Source organism: Canis lupus, chromosome 6, assembly GCF_048164855.1.
Source record: "Canis lupus baileyi chromosome 6, mCanLup2.hap1, whole genome shotgun sequence".
Lineage (NCBI taxonomy): Eukaryota > Metazoa > Chordata > Mammalia > Carnivora > Canidae > Canis > Canis lupus.
The window spans coordinates 38,668,299-38,685,193 of NC_132843.1; the positions used below are offsets into that span (position 1 = coordinate 38,668,299).

A 16,895-nucleotide genomic window follows, 5' to 3' on the forward strand; every position below is an offset into this window, starting at 1 on the left:
TAAATATATCTTGAAAAAATAATTTTATTAGAGCCAAACTATTTAAATAATTTTATTTGTTTCATCCTTTGGTAGATGAGAAAAATACATTACAAAATACATTATACAGAGGACAGCTCACAGTACACATTACTAAAAACACAGTCTACATTCCAGCCAGGGCTGGTGGTAAGTTCAGAGGAAAGCCACAGAGGCCTGGAGACCCAGATTTCAGCTCTACGGAGTGTTTCCCCTCGGGGCCCCTCTTTATCTCAACCTCTTCATGGATTAGCACCCGCATCAGGTGGGTGTGGGCAGAGCCAGAGCAGCACAGGGCTGAGCTGGATGGAGACTCAGCATCCCTAACAGGAAAGGGGCCAAATGGCCAGGGTCTTCAATACAGGACAGAGTGCTGGTGCCCTGCAGGTGCGCAGCCAGCAGTCCTGAGTCTGAGTTCCCCTACACTAGCCTTCGCCAGCCTTGCCCACCACCCAGTGTGCAGGCAGATGGGTCCCAAGGGGCCACCTCAGCCCCAGGGCAAGCTTGCTGGTCAGGAGGCAGGTCCGTGCGACACCACACAGCCTCCTCACCCCACTCTCCCCTGACCAGCAGTTCCCAGAGCCGGAGTGAGGACCCGGGTGCACAGAACAAGCCCCTGGAGGCTGACCACTCCAGCGGGACCCACCTCAGGTGAGCAGCTTCAGAGAGCCCATTTCTCTAAGCCACCAACTTGCTTCAGAGCTCTGCCCAGCTTCCTGCACAAGCCCAATGAAGAGGCCTGAGTGCTTGGGGCCAGCTGGAAGCCAGCCTTCTGAGGGAGGGGAGCAGGGGGCACCACATCCACCACCCCCTCCATTCATTCAGAAGCAATTCTCTGAAGCGGCTCTCAAGCCTTCATCCTCACTTTCTTAGAAATTTGAAAACATCTGTGACTAAGAAAAGTCATCCTAAGAATCAAGGGCATCATTCCAGCCTGCTCTGTTGTGGTTTAGTGGGCCAGGCTCTGCATCCCGAGGGGACAGCTGCAGGTTGCTCCAGGGGGCCTTCGTGAGAAACCTGGGGGCCAGCCAGGTGAGCTTCACTGCGAAGTCCCAGCCTCGAGGCCCTGCCCCTCCCCCACCGCCCAGGCAGCGTGGGGGTGGGGGTGGGGATGGGGGGGGCAGGAGGTGGGAAGAAAAAGAAAGATGAGTCAAGACCAGCATCTTCAAATTAACAAACTGTAATTGTTTTCCCAAAGATACATTTTTTTCATACACATCCATCATACACTGTAACCAAAAAAAGCAGTGTACATGAAATAAGAGAAAATAAATTAAAAATCCATAGCATAGGTAAGGAGGCTCTAGTCTGGAGCACAGCTGAGTTTCCAGCAATATAAGGAGGCTCGAAAGTTTCTTTTTATAAGAATGCCTGCTAGCAGGGGTTCCAGCCAGGTGGTTGGTTGGTCTGTAAGTCAGTCTTGAGTACTTGAAACAGGTCTGTGTTTTTGTTTTTCCTTAGCGTTTAAAATAGCCATCATTGTCCTGCAATAGGCAGAGCTATCACGTCCAGGAAAAATGAGGGAGGGAACCACAGAGGCAGCGTGAGATCCGAATACAGCATTCAAAGGTAATTGGTCCAGTGGCGCCTGGGGAAGAGGGAGGGACGGCTCTCCAGGGTTAGCCATCTTCCTTGGGAGGTGTGTACCAGCCTGCACAGAAAGCCAAGAGACCGTCACGGGGTGCAGGCCCATGCCCACCCTCTCAGCCCAGTCATGGAGGGTACCTCCAAGGTCAGGGGTGAAAAGATCCTAGCAATGGCAAGGGCTTCCCAGTGGGGGGGAGGGGGGGCAGAGCAGCTGTATGGGGGCTGGGAAGCCGCCCACTGGAAGTCAGGACTATGGGGGTGGGGGGGACACACATGAGCTGCCTGACATGAAAGGATATAGTGATGTGAGCTTTTGTCTCAAAGGGTAGTCGGGAATAGGGCAGCACTGAGGACGCCACCTCCCACCCCCCAACCCAATACAACAGGCAGGCAGTCCTTTTCTGGGAAGGGAGCCACCACCTCCAGCCCTTCTCGGGACAGAAACAGGGGGGTAGTAATGGCTCAGAAACCAAGAGAAGGGATTCTTGCTCTGTGGTGGGAAGTGCCGTCCTCGGGGCCTGGTTGCAGCTCACCGTTCTTCTCGTGGATCTGCACCAGGGACTTGTAGGACTGCTGTGCTCTCGTCAGGCTGTACTGGGACTGCGGCAGGAGGTGACCGTGAACACGGCAGGCTGCGGCCCTCCTGCCCCACCCTCCACAGCTGCCAGCCAGAGACCTGGTGCCCCGGCACAGTGCCCTGCTGACCTGTGGTACCTTCTGCCCACAGCCCTGCCCCCCAGGCCCGCTCGGCAGAGGCGCCAGAGGCCTCACCCTCTTGGGCTTCGACGCGAGCAGCCTCAGGGCCTGGCTCCTTACTTTGTTGGCTCCAAACTGCACTCGTGCCTTCCCCTTCACCAGCGTGGCGCTGATCTGCATGATCACAGACTCTATGGAGTAGGCGCTGCTCCAGCCCTGGAACAGGGAGGGATGGAGCAAAGAAGGGTTAGCTTTTCTTGTGCATGTTCCTGCCCAGAGTTATGCCCACCACCCAGGCTGCAGGGATGTATACGTATGCTGATGTCAGCCCTGCCCTGCCCAGGCCAGCCAGGAGGGACCGACAGGCTCACCTGCTTGGTGAGGAGTTCCATGCAGATGGCACCTCCGCCCAGAACATACCTGCAGAAGAAAGGTCAGTGAGGCAGCTATATATGTGGCCAAACTCCACGCCTTCCTCACCTTCCGCCCCTGCTGAGCACTCACCCTCCGGAGAGGACTGGAGACACAACCCTGACAAACGGCGGGTCAAAGGGGAAGTTATCCTGTGAAGGAAGACAAAGGTGATGTCAGAGGGGCCCGAGTCCACCCCCAGGATGGCCCTCCACCAGGCAAGGAAGTCACCTGGCTGACCAGGGAGCAGCCACAAAGAGAAATCTTACTTTGAAAGAAAAATTAAGTAGGATGAAGTCGGCTCCTTCCTTCTCTTTAAGGATCTGGAGATCGTTGTGCAAAGCGCTGTCTTGGTCGACTCTGTGAAGCCAGAAGGGTGAGCTCAGAGCCCAGGTCCCAGCCCAGGAGCCCAGAGACAGCTCCAGCTCCCCCAGGCTGCCCACAGGGGCACAAGCCCGTCCACACACGCTGCTCCCCATTTACTACCCAGTCAACACTCACTTGAGGAGTTTGACGTTCCAATCATACAGGCTGTCATTCACAAGTTCGACTGCATAGTTTCCTGGAAAAAGGAAGACAACATGGGCCGTTGGGAAGGTCCAGAGTACAAGCGGCCTATGAGCCCACCCCCCAGGCTGACAGAACAGAGGCAAAGACTCCAAGTCCAGGCCACACGGACACACAAACCCAACCTAAACCACTGCTGGGGCACTGCATTCCTGGCCTGAAGGGTGCACGCACACTCACGTGTCCCAGGACTTCTCGAGGACCCAGTGCAACCCACACTCACCGCCTTTGAAACTCTGTGACCGGTATATATCCCTGAGCTCCTTCATCAGCCGGTCAGTGGCCTGCACCGAGCCAGACACCGCACCCTGCATGGGAGAGGTACCAGGCTAGGCTCAGACACACCACAGCCTCCCTGCCCCCAGGGAGGCCTCTGTTTCCCAGTTGGATGTCCCAGGACCCCCCACCCACAGCCGCACCCACCACCCCCCGGGCCCAGTTTTCCTGGGAAGGCACCTACGTTTAAGTAATCTTGCCTCTGATTCTTCTTTATCTTCTCTAGTATAGCCAAATTTTCCTTTCCAATGCCGTCATCTTCAGATTTCTTGCCCTCAGCTGGCTCCTCCTCTTTCATTTCATAGTGATCTAGGTCTTCCGTGTCCTGGGGCAGGGGCACGGGGCAGGGCAGGAGAGGAGAGAACCAGCAGAGGTTGTGCAGGGAGCCACAGGCCGTCCCATCTGGCTTAGAGCCACAGGCGCAGCAACAGTGCATGCAGTGGGCTGGTGAACATGGCGCCTCTCCGTTCCTGCAGCGAGTCCCAACCCCGTTCTGTCCGTGATCTAAGGACGAGGCCAATCTCCTCCCCATCAGTCTCAGGCAGCAGAACTACCCACGGACCCAGGGAAGGCAAGCAGGACTCAGCCATCTTGTTCCCTAGAACTCCACTCCAGCCACCCCTGAAACTCTCCCTTGGCAGGGATGGTTCCTCGAGTAACTGTGGCTGACACTGTGACTCAAAGCTCACGTCTCACCAGGTCACTACAGTGCCCGAGTTCTGAAGACTCGGGGTCGGAAGTGTCCTGCCCGCCCCGTCAGCATAGGGCCTGGATCAAGCGCACGGAGGCCCCCGCTGCAGACGGTGGAACAAGGGAGGTGGCAGAGGTCAGGAAGGAATGAGCCCCTTGTTCACCCTGTTGCAGGTGGGTCAGCAGTTGGTTCACTCCATGTGGGGTGGTGCACAGGCCGCCTGCCTCACAAAAGCAGCGAACCCAAGGCCATAGCACCATGCGGTTAATACTAATGCTCTGGTTGTCACCCCAGCTCATGACATCCTTGGGATACCCGTCACGTGCCAGGTGCTATACTAGGTGCTGCACTGTGGCTCATCCACTTCTTACAATCACCACGCCACTATCTGGCTGTTCGTCCCACCACCCTGACGAGGCAGCTGAGGTCAGTGAGCGTTACCACCACGCTCACAGTGACACCACCCTCAACAGAGCTACAATGTGAATCCCATTCCACATGGCCCAAGTTCTTGACCGTTATGTGACATTCTGCGAAAGCATCTGTTTCCAGAGACCAGATCACGAAGATTCAGCACTTATCACCCACTGTGCGGCGCATTCTGCACTTAACACCTGGCTTTGCCTTCCCGACAACCACACGTAGTCGTCACAAATCCTATCTTATAGGAAAAGCGCAGCTTAGGGAGATCGGGTAAAGCCCCCCATTAAACTTGGGATGCAGGACTCCAAGACTCCTGGAGCCATAAAGACACAGGTAGGGGTGTCTGTCTCCCACACCCTGGCTGCTCTTCCAAGTCAATAAATCTGGCCTTAATCCTTTCTCTGCCCGGTCTAGACCGCAGGGCTACATACAGGGAGCACTCAGTGGTGCTGACAGAAAAAGTCACCCGCCAATGCTGCCCAGGGGGTCCACCCTACCTCGGGCATCTCCTCATCTTCATCTTCTGATGACACATCCTCCTGTGTGCACTGTGATGGGGGGGGGGGAAGGGGGAGGCAGAAATCAGAGCCCCAGTGGCTTCTCAGCACGCAGCTTCCAACCTCTGCCCCTGAGCCCTGGGTCTGAGGGTGGTGTGACTGCCCTCAAGTGCCCAGCCTCTCCCAGGCTAGGTGGGAGTGGAAGCCACTGCCCAGGGAGTGACTCCACGGGCAGCCCAGCCCGTCTTTCTCTTCCCACCACGAGCTAAAGATCAAGAGATGCACAGTGGCTGTGTTACCCACCTCCTACCACCTGGGCTGATTCTCCCAAGAACCCCTCTTCTACACAGGTGCCTCTAGACTGACACCACGTTGTCAGTTTTCAACGAGGAGCCTGGGTCCCCAATGGCCACCCACTGCTACTGTTAACGATAAAATGTTCCCCATCCTGCCAAAAGGGGAAACCCTGCCCACTCCTGCGTCTTAATAGAAGGTACTCTATTTGGCTACATGCCCATCTGGAGACAGAGAGCGCCACGACATGGGTACATATTTGCAGTGGCCAGAAGTGGAGAGAATTGACTGCAGGTGTATCCGGACGAACAGGTATTCGCTGAGTGCTGTCCTGGGACAGCCCCACACCATGGTGCCTAGGCCCCTCTGCTGCTTACCTGCTCCGCCGGTAGGGGCTGGTCTAGCATCTCCACATCTGGGTGCTGCGGCAGGTTGTAGAGTTTACACAGGTCGGAGATGATCCTCTTCAGATGCTGCAATAGCTGGGGGTAGAGGATCACAGTGACGTCAAACACCCCGTGCCCCCCACCTGGATGGATGTGTGGACGAGCCCCTGAACCCACACGTGCTGGCTAGTTCTCTGAGCCTTACAGGCCATGTGGCTGCAGGGGGCATTTACTGGACCATCCCGCTCTGGCGCTAGGCTCCCCCTCCGGCTTCAGAGAACCCCCTGCCCAGCAGTCTGCCCCCAGATGTACCCTTTCCAGGGAGTCTCCGTGACATGGGCCTCTTAGAAAGGGTGTCCCCCACCCGACACCCTGGCCCCTCACCAGAGTATTCCCTTTCTTTATATCCACCAGCCTCTCCAAGACAGCAGCCAAGTTTGGATCATCGGACTCCACTGACCAGATTGGGGGCACCGCAGGGTAGGACTCCTGAGAAAAAAGCGGGAGAAGGGTCAAAACGCACGACCCTGGGAAAGGCTCCATTTTGCCTTCTGTTGCCCAATGTTTCTATTTTCTTTGCTCCTCCTCTCCCCAACAGAAGCCCAGCTCAGCAAGTCAGTATCTAACCGAACAACTTCCCAACGAACCCCACACCAGGAGAACTCATTCCTGAGAGGGCCCTTTCCAAACAGTCTGAACATTTTTTTCTCTTCCCAAGAGGAAGCGTCAGAGACAGGGGCGGCAGACCACCAATGGTGAGGGAGGCAGCCCCTCCAGCCCGCGGCCAGTGCAGCTTTGCCCACTCCCAGCACACAGCCCCCTGGCCCTTCGGCTCCTCAGATCCCACTGTCTGCTCAGGAAGGGATCCCCTCACTACAATCACACTGAATAAAAGCAAAGATTGCAGATCACTTCCACATTAGCTGTGGAAGAACAGACACAAACTGGATTTTGTCCCCAGAACCTCAATGTAAGAGGGGAGCAGGAAGACTCTCCCCACGTGGGTTACCCACAGCACACGCCCTGGAAGACCAGTTTTCCATATCGCTCCCTTGGAGCCTGCCACCCTCTCCGCCCAGCGTAGGCTGCAGGGCTCCACATGGCAGGCTAGGAGAAGCCTACGCTGCTAGCATTCCCAGCATTCCTGAGCCACGGTGCCAAATGCAGCCTGACCAGACTTCCCCTCTGCCCAAACCCGGGGGCCCAGGTCAGGCCCCTTTGCAGGGGCCACAGAGTCTGACTTCTTTCCTGGCACAAAGACCACAAACAGACTCTGGCCACAAGATGGGCAGCGAGAAGGGGACAACCTACCCTCCAGGAGCTGGAAGTTTAATACAGAAACAGAATCAGTTCCTGAGAGTTCTACCGAGGTCAAGGAAACCTACCCACTTCTACCCAAGGTCTTAACTTTCTCAGGGTGCTAACCCTCAATGCTAGAAAACCCTAACAAAAAAGATGCTCAAATCTTCACCTCGCTAACCACACCCAGTCCACCAATCTCAACTTTTTAGTGGGAAAAAACTGGAGAAAGAAAGAAATGGGACACGCATTTTGGTGGGGCACCATCCAACCCAGACTGAGGCTTGCCGTACACCCTGACCTGGTTTGATGGAGAAAAAGGGAGAGAACACAAGAACTGTGTAAACTGCACTCAGGCCCTGGGTCCCACACCATCCAGCATCAGTCTCTCCCCAGACCCCAGCCTGGGTCAGGTGCTGTCCCAGGTTCCCCAGCTAATGCCCCTGGCAAGGGGGATGCTATCACAGCAGGTAGTTATCAGCCACTGACCCCCTCCCCAGGAAGTCAGAAAGTGCATGAGTAGGAGACACGCTGGGTGTCTCCTTGTTCAGCAAGCTCTTGCATGGAGAGATGTTCACCGGGGAGAAAAGGGACAGTTACTGCTCAGAACCAAGTAGATGGTGCTCCCACATCACCATCGTGGCCAAGAAAAGCACCCACCCAGGGCACAGGAGGGGAGTGGCAGATCTGCTACCAGCTGGGGCAAAAGGAGGAGAGTTAGAGGTTACATGGGAATGGAAAGGGAACCAAAGAAGAGAAAAAAAAAGAAAACTCCACGATCTGCGAAACCAACACTTGGTAAAATTCAGGGAGCAAAGGGGGGCTTCGGGAAAGGCGCCCGGGCAGGGATCCCACAGGTGGCAACGTCCTCAGTCAAAGGTACGGGAGAACAGGGAGCATCAGTGAATCGTGCAGGGTTCAGGCCGGGAGGTCCCTGCAGCGGAGCCGGGGCAGAGGCCCCGAGCCCCGCGATGACAGCAGGGGCAGAAAGGGGCTTCCGCGGGCGGCAGGTAAAGTGGCCAGGGCCCGCTCAAGACCTTCGGGGTGTGGATGTGGGTTAGCGAAAGGGACCGGTGCGGCCGCCATATGTCGGGGCGCCCCTCGCCCCCCGGGTCCCTGGCAGACTCCGGGCGCACGGCTCAGGCTCCCGCCGCAGAAGCCAGTGGCCCCGCGGGGATGGAGCCGAGCCCGGGAGGGAGACCGGGCCTCCGGGTCCGGGGACGCGGGGTCGTGCGGGGTGGCCCCGGGTCCCCGACGGGGGTCCTCACCGTGATGTTGCAGTGGATGCGGACGGGATCCCCAGGCACCGGCCCCCGCGGGGGCAGATGCGGTCCGGGCGCGGCCCCCGCCCCGGCCCCTCCGGCCCCGGCCAGCAGGAACTCGCAGCTCAGCTCGTCCAGGCAGGCGCTGGCAATGCGGAAGCGCTCGTGGCCGCGGTGGAAGATGGACTCGAGCAGCTTCAGCTCCCGCCTCAGGCAGGGCCCCGGCCCCGGGCCCCCCCCCGGGCCGCCCCCGGCCCCCGGCGCCGCCCCCTGGCCCCCCAGCTGCTGCCCCGGCCCCGGCTGCTGCTGCCCCTGCGGCTGCGGCTGCTGCATCCTCCGCTCCGCTCCGCTCCGGGGCCGGCGGGCCGGGAGCCTCCGGCCTCCGCTCGGGCTCCGCCGCCGCCGCCGCCGCCGCGGTCCGCACTTCCTGATCCCCCCTTCGCCAAGATGGCGCCGCCGCCGCCTCCGGGACGGGGCCCCCCCGCTCGCCGGCCCCCAGCCGCCGGAAGCCGCGCGCCCCTCCCCCTCCGCTCCGGCGGCCCGCCCCGCCCCTCACGTGACCGCGCGGCGCCGGCCTCCCTCACGTGACCGCTCTCTCTCGCCCGCCCCCTGGTGCTCGCCTGCCGCCCTCCACACGTGACCCGGGGGCTTTGGGCCCGGCGCTTTCCGCGCATCGGTGCGTGCTGACGCAGGCCGTGCGCGTGAGCGTGCGCGTGCGCCCTCCCGCCGGCGTTTCCCCGTCACGTGTCCCGGCGCCGCGTGTTCCCAGGGGCCTCCTGCGCGGGACCGGCTTCCTGCCCGGGCGCGTCTTCCCCGGCCCACGCGGCGCGAGCCTGTGGCGTGCTGACAGGAGGCCCCGAACCCCGGCGCCCGTGCGGGGCGGGGGGCGGCGAGAGCTTGGGGAGCGGCTAGGGGGCTTGCGGGCTCGTCTCCTCCCCTCCTGCCCGCCGGGCCTCCCCGGTGACCTTGGGGTAACCACCGCTCTTCTGAGCCTCAGTTTCCTCATCTGAGCCGTGGCGTGGGCCGGGCGGTGCACAGGACACCAAGAGGTCACCGCGCGGTGCCCAGGTCCCCTGACCGAGGTGTGGTCGGCCCTTTTGGTCCCCGTGGCGGAGGACGAGGCTGGGGCCGTGGGGGCTTTGGTCGCGGGGGTACGGGGCCGAGCCGGGGTGTCCGCCATCCCCAGGGACCCCGACTCCCCCCTCCCCACACACACTATCCCTCTCCCCCGGCGGTGGCCCTGGCCCCCGCCGGAGGATACCGTCACCGAGGGTGCGAGGGGGGTACGGGGGGCCGGGGCCAGGAGAGTTCTGCCCACCGACCTCGCGGCCTGCCGCCCCCCCTTCCCCCGGGGCCGGCAGGGAGGACCAAGCTTTGTTGGGAGTGGACTGCGCTCTCGCTCCTGTGATAAAGGCCGTCTTGGCTGTGAGCTCCGGGAGTCAGGAGCCGAGGTTGGATGCCGTGTTCTGTTCTTGGGGCTAATTATGTCTTTCGGGGGCCGAGCCTCCTTTTCGCGTCATTTTCATGTCTGGGGATGCGAGCCCGTAGCCTCAACAACCCCTGACCTAGCCCTGCCTGTCTTGGTATCCTGCAAGCGTTTCTATCACTCCCTCTCCCCAGCTCTGTGAGGACGGCGTCTTACCGTGTTTGCAAGAGGGGAAAGGACACAGGCAGTCCTAGCAGCTGCTGGCCCTGCCCGTGGGCCTTGCCTGCCCCTCGGCCTCCCCTGGTGCTTTCTCCAGAGGTTTCACACGGCTTGACTCCAGTCCAAACGAGAGAATCCCACAAATGAAACCATTAGGGAAATCTCGAATTCCATATTTTTATTTTTTATCTTATTTTTATTTTTTAAGATTTTATTTATTCATGAGAGACACAGGAAAGAGAGGCAAAGACACAGGCGAGAAGCAGGCTCCATGCAGGGAGCCCGACGTGGGACTCCATCCCGGGACTCCAGGATCAGGCCCTGGGCTGAAGGCGGCGCTAAACCTCTGAGTTACCCAGGCTGCCCTTATTTATTTATTTTTTTAAATTACTTATTTGTAATTCAAAGTGAGCAGGAGGGAGGAAGAGGCAGAGGGAGAGGGGAGACCGAATCCTAAGCTCCAGCTCAGCTCCAGGCAGAGGCAGAGGCGGGGCTCACTTTCATCACGGTGAGGTCATGATCTGAACCCAAACCGAATCCCACACTTAACCCACTGAGGCGCCTCTGAACTCCATATTTTATAAAGAGTTTTACTTAGAAGAAAACAAGGTGAGGAGATGTTTCCACAGTGCTGTGCAGACAGGTCCTGCAGTGAGGGCAGACCTGTAACTTCCCGTCCCTGCTGGTGCAGCTCTGGCAGGAAGAGCCCTCTGGAGGAAGCCTGGTAGGGAGTGCTATGTAGCGTTCTGCTGACACATGCAGGGCAGGGGCATCAGGCATAAAAGCAACTGGTGCTTACAATTATTTAATGAACTCTTAGGTGCTAGGGAAGCAGGAGTGAATAAAACAAAGCTCCCTGCTCTAGTGGGGCCTGCATTTCACTGGGAGAGAGAGATACAGCAAAGGTGACCTCTTTAACACCCACTGACTCACTAGTTTTATCATGCTTACTGAGCACCTATACATGGAATGCAGCGCTGGACATGAGGGGCCCGTCCTGCCCTTTGCCTGCAACTAGTCCAGTGGGAGGCTCCCCTGAACAAGCAGCATGCAACATTCTGACCGATGAGTTGCCTTCTGTAGGGAGGAAAGGGCTGGGTGCTGTCCCAGGTCGAAGGTATGGTGTGTGGGGAGGTTTAGAGGTTAGGATGGTGGCAGGTTAGAAGAAGAGCTAGGGTGATGGGTGCACATACAGCAGGCAGAAGTTACATCCTGGCAAATGTTCAAAACTGTGTAGGAGCTTGGGCTTTCCTTTAAGATCAAGGAAGATGTTGACCAGGCAAGTTGCTCAGCCTGTCTGCTTTGGTTTCTGTTCCTGGAACGGGGAGATTGTCCTGGCGTCTGAGGAGACCAGGTGGGATGATATGAGAAGTGCTTAGAATGGTGCACATGATAAGGAATTTTTAAGGTTTGGAAAGTAGAGAATCCACGTACCGTCTCCTAAGAGGAAAGAGGGGAGGAAAGGAGGCCAGTGGTGAAAGGTTGTCTGGGTTTTATTTACAGTACGTTGGGAAACCACTTAAGATTTTAAGCTAGGAATGGCATGATCTGATTGAAAATGTTTAAAGGTTGGGATCCCTGGGTGGCGCAGCGGTTTAGCGCCTGCCTTTGGCCCAGGGCATGATCCTGGAGACCCGGGATCAAATCCCATGTCGGGCTCCCGGTGCATGGAGCCTGCTTCTCCCTCTGCCTGTGTCTCTGCCTCTCTCTCTCTCTGTGTGTGTGACTATCATAAATAAATAAATAAATTAAAAAAAAAAAAGAAAATGTTAAAAGGTCATTTTGACTGCTCTATGAAAAGTAAAGTATAGAGATTTTTGTTTTTTCTCCAAAAGGCCATGTGTTATTGAAGTGAGGACATGTACCTGTTCGGGACAAACTGAGTGGCTTTCTCTTTTGACTTGCTCCCAGAAGCATAGTATTCTGTCCCAGACTCAACAAATACATCCTGAGCTCTTGCTCTTTGCCAGGGACTGTCGTGAACACTGGGAGGCAGTGACTCCTGGCACAGAGCAGAGGCTCCTTCCACGACAGCTGCTGCTTACGGATGGTTTTTCCTTGTGTCTCTTACTCCTGCCCTCAGAAGCACATGGTGATGGGTAAATTGGATCACTGTAAGGCAATGTGATGAACACAATAGGGATCAAGAGCAGCAGGAGCCTTAAAGGGTGATACCAGGGTTAACTCCCAAGATGGAATGTGAGGAACCTACTTAGATGGAAATGGGGGGACAGTCTGAGAGAACTGAGTCCCAAAGTAGAAGGAGATCCGGAGGAAAGGTAAGGGAGAAGAGAGGATAGGTGAAGGCTCAGCATAGACAAGATCCTAAGAGTGTGGAGGTGTTCAACCCTGGAATTTTAGGCTGAGGCCCCAGGGCAACCCAGATAGTATCAGTTTACCAATACATCAGTAATTAAATGTAAAAATCTTTGATCCAGCAATGTCATTTGGAAATTATTAAAGAAATGTGCAAAAACTTACCTGCAGTAGAACACAGTGCAGTTATTAACAATAGTTACCAAAGAATACTCACCAGCATAGAGAGGTGTTGGAGGAACAGTAAATAGAAAAGGAAGGTTACGGGGCAGCCCCAGTGGCGCAGCAGTTTAGCGCCGCCTGCAGCCCAGGGCGTGATCCTGGAGACCCTGGATCGAGTCCCACGTCAGGCTCTCTGCATGGAGCCTGCTTCTCCCTCTGCCTGTGTCTCTGCCTCTCTCTCTCTGTCTCTATGAATAAATAAATAAAATCTTAAAAAAAAAAAAGAAAAGGAAGGTTACGAGTCTAGATTTACGGAATGTTCCTTTTAAAAAAAATGAGTAAAAATGTACATGACTTAGTTATGAACCCAATGCAAATTTTTGTACACCAAAAACATGAACAAGTATGTTCATGGCAATATTATTTTTAATAATTCAAAACAGGAAACAACACAAATCTGACAGTAGTGGTGTGGATGAACAAGGGCATATTCACACAGGGTAGCGTGTTCAGCAGGGCCCACAAGTCACACTAATGTCATGTCTAAAAAAGCCACACACACAAAGGTTATGATTCCATTTACTTTTTTTTTAAAGATTATTTTTGTGAAAGAGACCAGGAGTGGGGAGAGGGCAGAGGGAGAGGGAGAGACAGATTCCCTGCTGAGCAGGGAGCCGGACACAGAAAGCAATCCCAGGACCCTGAGATCATGACCTGAGCCGAAGGCAGACTCTTGACTGACTGAGCCCTCCCAGGTACCCCTATGACTCCATTTGTATAAAATTTAGCAGGTAAAGCCAATGTGTTCTGTTAGAATACTGGTTATTTTTTTTTTCAGTTGTTTTTTAATTGTGGGAAAACACGTGTAACATAGGATTTACACATTGTAACCACTTTAAAGTGTACAGTCCAGTGGCATTCCATACATCAACAGTATTGTATACTCATGATCTCTGTTAGTTCTAGAACTTTAAGCAGCCTCCCCCCAACTCTGCCCTCCCTCTATCATGTTCCTTTTGAAAAGGTGGGAATAATGACTGGGAGGGAACATAATGGGAAATTCTGGATCTTGGTAATGTTCTATTTTTTTTTTTTTTTATCTGGGTGGGACTAATGGATGTGTTCGTGTGAAAATTTAGCTGTGCACTTGTAATTTATATATGTTTTGCATATAATATCTAAGTACACATAGGTAAATTTGGAGGTACATAATATTCATATAGATACCTGTCATATAGATATTATATGTATACTGTATATATTTTATTAATATATAAATATTTAAATATTTATATGTAAAGTGCTAACAGTTATTTTTTCCTAAGAGGTAGGATTATGAACCTTTTGGACTTTGTGTAGCTAATTGGTGTTTTCCAATCGGTCTTCATGAATATGTATTACTGTGGTGATAGTTTTTAACAGTTAAATAGTTTTTAATTTTAAAATAACTTGGGGGATCCCTGGGTGGCGCAGCGGTTTGGCGCCTGCCTTTGGCCCAGGGCGCGATCCTGGAGACCCGGGATCGAATCCCACATCAGGCTCCCGGTGCATGGAGCCTGCTTCTCCCTCTGCCCATGTCTCTGCCTCTCACTCTTTCTCTCTCTGTGACTATCATAAATTTAAAAAAAAAAAATTTTTTTTTAAATAACTTAAATAAAAGAAAATAGCATTAATTGTAGTGCTTCACAAGAGAAAATGTCCCTTACCATCAGAGGCAATGGAGTGTCCCACCAGAACTTTTCCTGGTTACGGTTTTGCTTCAGGGCTGAGCCTTCTAGATCTGAGCATCCCTGCATGATTCTCTCCCTGACTGCCTTTCTTTTTGTGGGTGTGCGAGGAGTGAGCGTGTGTGAGACATGAGGGAAGGCGGTCCAGCTCTCCTTGGCCACTGGGTGGTTGTACTCAGAGGACTCCCTGCTGAGCTGGAATTAAACTTGAAGTAAAGCTCACTTCTCAGCACATAGACTAAAACAGTAGAGTAGCATGGCCCCTGGGCAAGGCTGACATGCAAATTCGTGAAGTGTTCTGTATTTTATTAAAAAAAAGAAAACAAAAAGGGACGCCTGGGTGGCTCAGGGGTTGAGCATTTGCCTTTGGACCGGGGCCTGATCCTGGAGACCCAGGATCGAGTCCCACATCGGGCTCCCTGCATGGAGCCTGCTTCTCCCTCTTCCTGTGTCTCTGCCTCTCTCTCTGTCTCTCGTGAATAAATAAATAAAATCTTAAAAAAAAAAAAAAAAAGTGAAGCAAAAGCTGGGGAATCTCAAAAGAAAAGATAGAGGCCACGGTAAACAGGCCACATAGATGGCCTGAAAGGAGCGCCAAGGAGCTGTCAAGAGTTTCAAGCAAGCAAGCAGATGACCATCTGGTCCATCATCCCAGAAACCAGCAACCACTCCAGAGAGAGATTTTCTTTTTTTTTGGTTTTTTTTTTTTTTTTTTTTTTTAAATTTATGATAGGCAACAGTGAGAGAGAGAGAGGCAGAGACACAGGCAGAGGGAGAAGCAGGCTCCATGCACCGGGAGCCTGACGTGGGATTCGATCCCGGATCTCCAGGATCGCGCCCTGGGCCAAAGGCAGGCGCCAAACCGCTGCGCCACCCAGGGATCCCCAGAGAGAGATTTTCATAGGAGCTTTCCTCAGTCACTGTGCATCCACCAAAAGAAAAAAGTGCTAAGTACCAAGTATATCTGCGTGTGCAGTCACTGGTCCTCTTGGTAAGGACTTTGAAATGCCTTTAAGGCACCTGTGTTCCAAGCTTCCTCCTCTGAAATCTGTTTCATCTCCACTTCTTGCAGATGCTCAGGCACTGTTACCTTCCCCTCCTCCTTGCACCTTGTTCATTTCTCTGCCTGAATAGCCACCACACTGTGATCTCCTTAATAGCTGGGTCCTTTGGTCACTGTATCAACACATATACAATCCTTGATACCCAACAAATGTTGATCTGAATTGTTGAAGGTGGGTCTTTTCCCCACCTTTGACCCTTTCATCAAATACAGTAGTGGCACACATTTCTTCTCTTTTCCTTAAGGCTTTTCTTCTCCACTCCTTTCCACGCTTCCAAGATCTCTGATTCTTAAGAGATCATTACATGTTCATGCGTCCATTTTTCCTGGAGCTTGTGCTGCAGGTCTTAGCCCCCACTGCCATGTGCATTATGGGGTCTGTGGCCACCCACTTCTCTCTTTCTGGTACTTGTCTTGTTTTTGCTGTTCAGTTTGCGGAACAGGGCATGTTAAATAAGTTGATTTTAGCTGAGCTTTTAAAAAGGAATTTCCTGGGTGCCTGGGTGGTTGAGCCCAGTGGTTGAACATCTGCCTTAGGCTCAGGTCGTGGTCCCAGGGTCCTGGGATCATGTCCCACATCGAGCTCCCCACAGGGAGTCTTCTTCTCCCTTTGCCTATGTCTCTGCCTCTCTCTGTGTCTCTCATGAATAAATAAATAAAATCTTCAAACTGTTTAAAAATAAATAAATAAGGAATTTTCCCTACACTAGAAGATGTTGGTCCTATACCAGCCCCTTTGCTTATTGTTGAGCTGTCATGACCAGACTGGCCCTGTGCTGGTTCGTGGTCTAGCAGTAGAGGCAGCCACTGCTTTGGTTGACTCCTTTCTTCACTGGGCAGCTTTGCAAACGTACAGCAGGGTACAGCTTCCTTGAAGAAGTGACACTTCTGTCAAGTGATCAAAGTTCATTAGGAGGTGGCTGAGGGGGGATGCCTGGGTGGCTCAGCAGTTGAGCATCTGCCTTCAGCTCAGGGGATGAGTCCCGTGTCCTGGGATCAAGCCCTACATTGGGCTCCTGCATGGAGCCTGCTTCTCCCTCTGGCTGTGTCTCTACCTCTCTCTCTCTGTCTCTCATGAATAAATAAACAAAATCTTAAAAAAAAAAAAAAAAGGCGGCTGAGGGGAAATGTGATAAAATAGCCAAGGGAACTACATGTTTAAAAGGCCCTGAAGTGTGGAGGATGGGACAGATGTGGGGTGGAGAGCGTTCATAGTCTTAGAGAGTGTTCAGAGTCTTAGAGACCTCACCAGCAGTGGGGTGTGGAGCTGGGTATAGTGGTCCAGACCAGGTTGAAGAAGGAGGCAGAGATGGAAAAAGAGCCTGGACGTATGATAAGGCTGCTTTAGTCAGGAATCTTTTAGTTGCAAGTGACAAAAATCCACCTAAGAGAAAAGGGAAGACTTGATTGACTCAGAAGCTGAAAGTGCAGGGCTTTTCTGGTCAAAGATGTCATTGGGTTGTGAATCCTCTGTCTCACGTTTGCTCTTCTTTGAATTAGCTTCATTCTTAGGTCGGCCTCTGTGAAAATGGTCCTTGGATCCCCTTTGTAACACAGAAGCCAAACCCTGCAGTG

The 16,895-nt window shown here is 54.0% G+C and overlaps 1 protein-coding gene across 1 annotated transcript; it reads right to left on the minus strand.

Annotated features, from left to right (window-relative positions):
- Nucleotides 1–1,182: 1,182 nt before the first annotated feature.
- UBE2Q1 (ubiquitin conjugating enzyme E2 Q1) lies at nt 1,183–8,843 on the minus strand. Its single transcript, XM_072829576.1, has 13 exons — nt 8,414–8,843; nt 6,231–6,335; nt 5,838–5,942; nt 5,167–5,217; nt 3,740–3,880; nt 3,503–3,587; nt 3,214–3,274; nt 2,982–3,072; nt 2,806–2,864; nt 2,673–2,721; nt 2,422–2,517; nt 2,139–2,205; nt 1,183–1,669 (listed from the first exon to the last, which is right to left on the minus strand). The coding sequence occupies exons 1-13, from the start codon at nt 8,738–8,740 to the stop codon at nt 1,638–1,640; spliced, it is 1,269 nt and encodes a 422-aa protein (XP_072685677.1). The 5' UTR covers nt 8,741–8,843; the 3' UTR covers nt 1,183–1,637.
- Nucleotides 8,844–16,895: the final 8,052 nt, after the last annotated feature.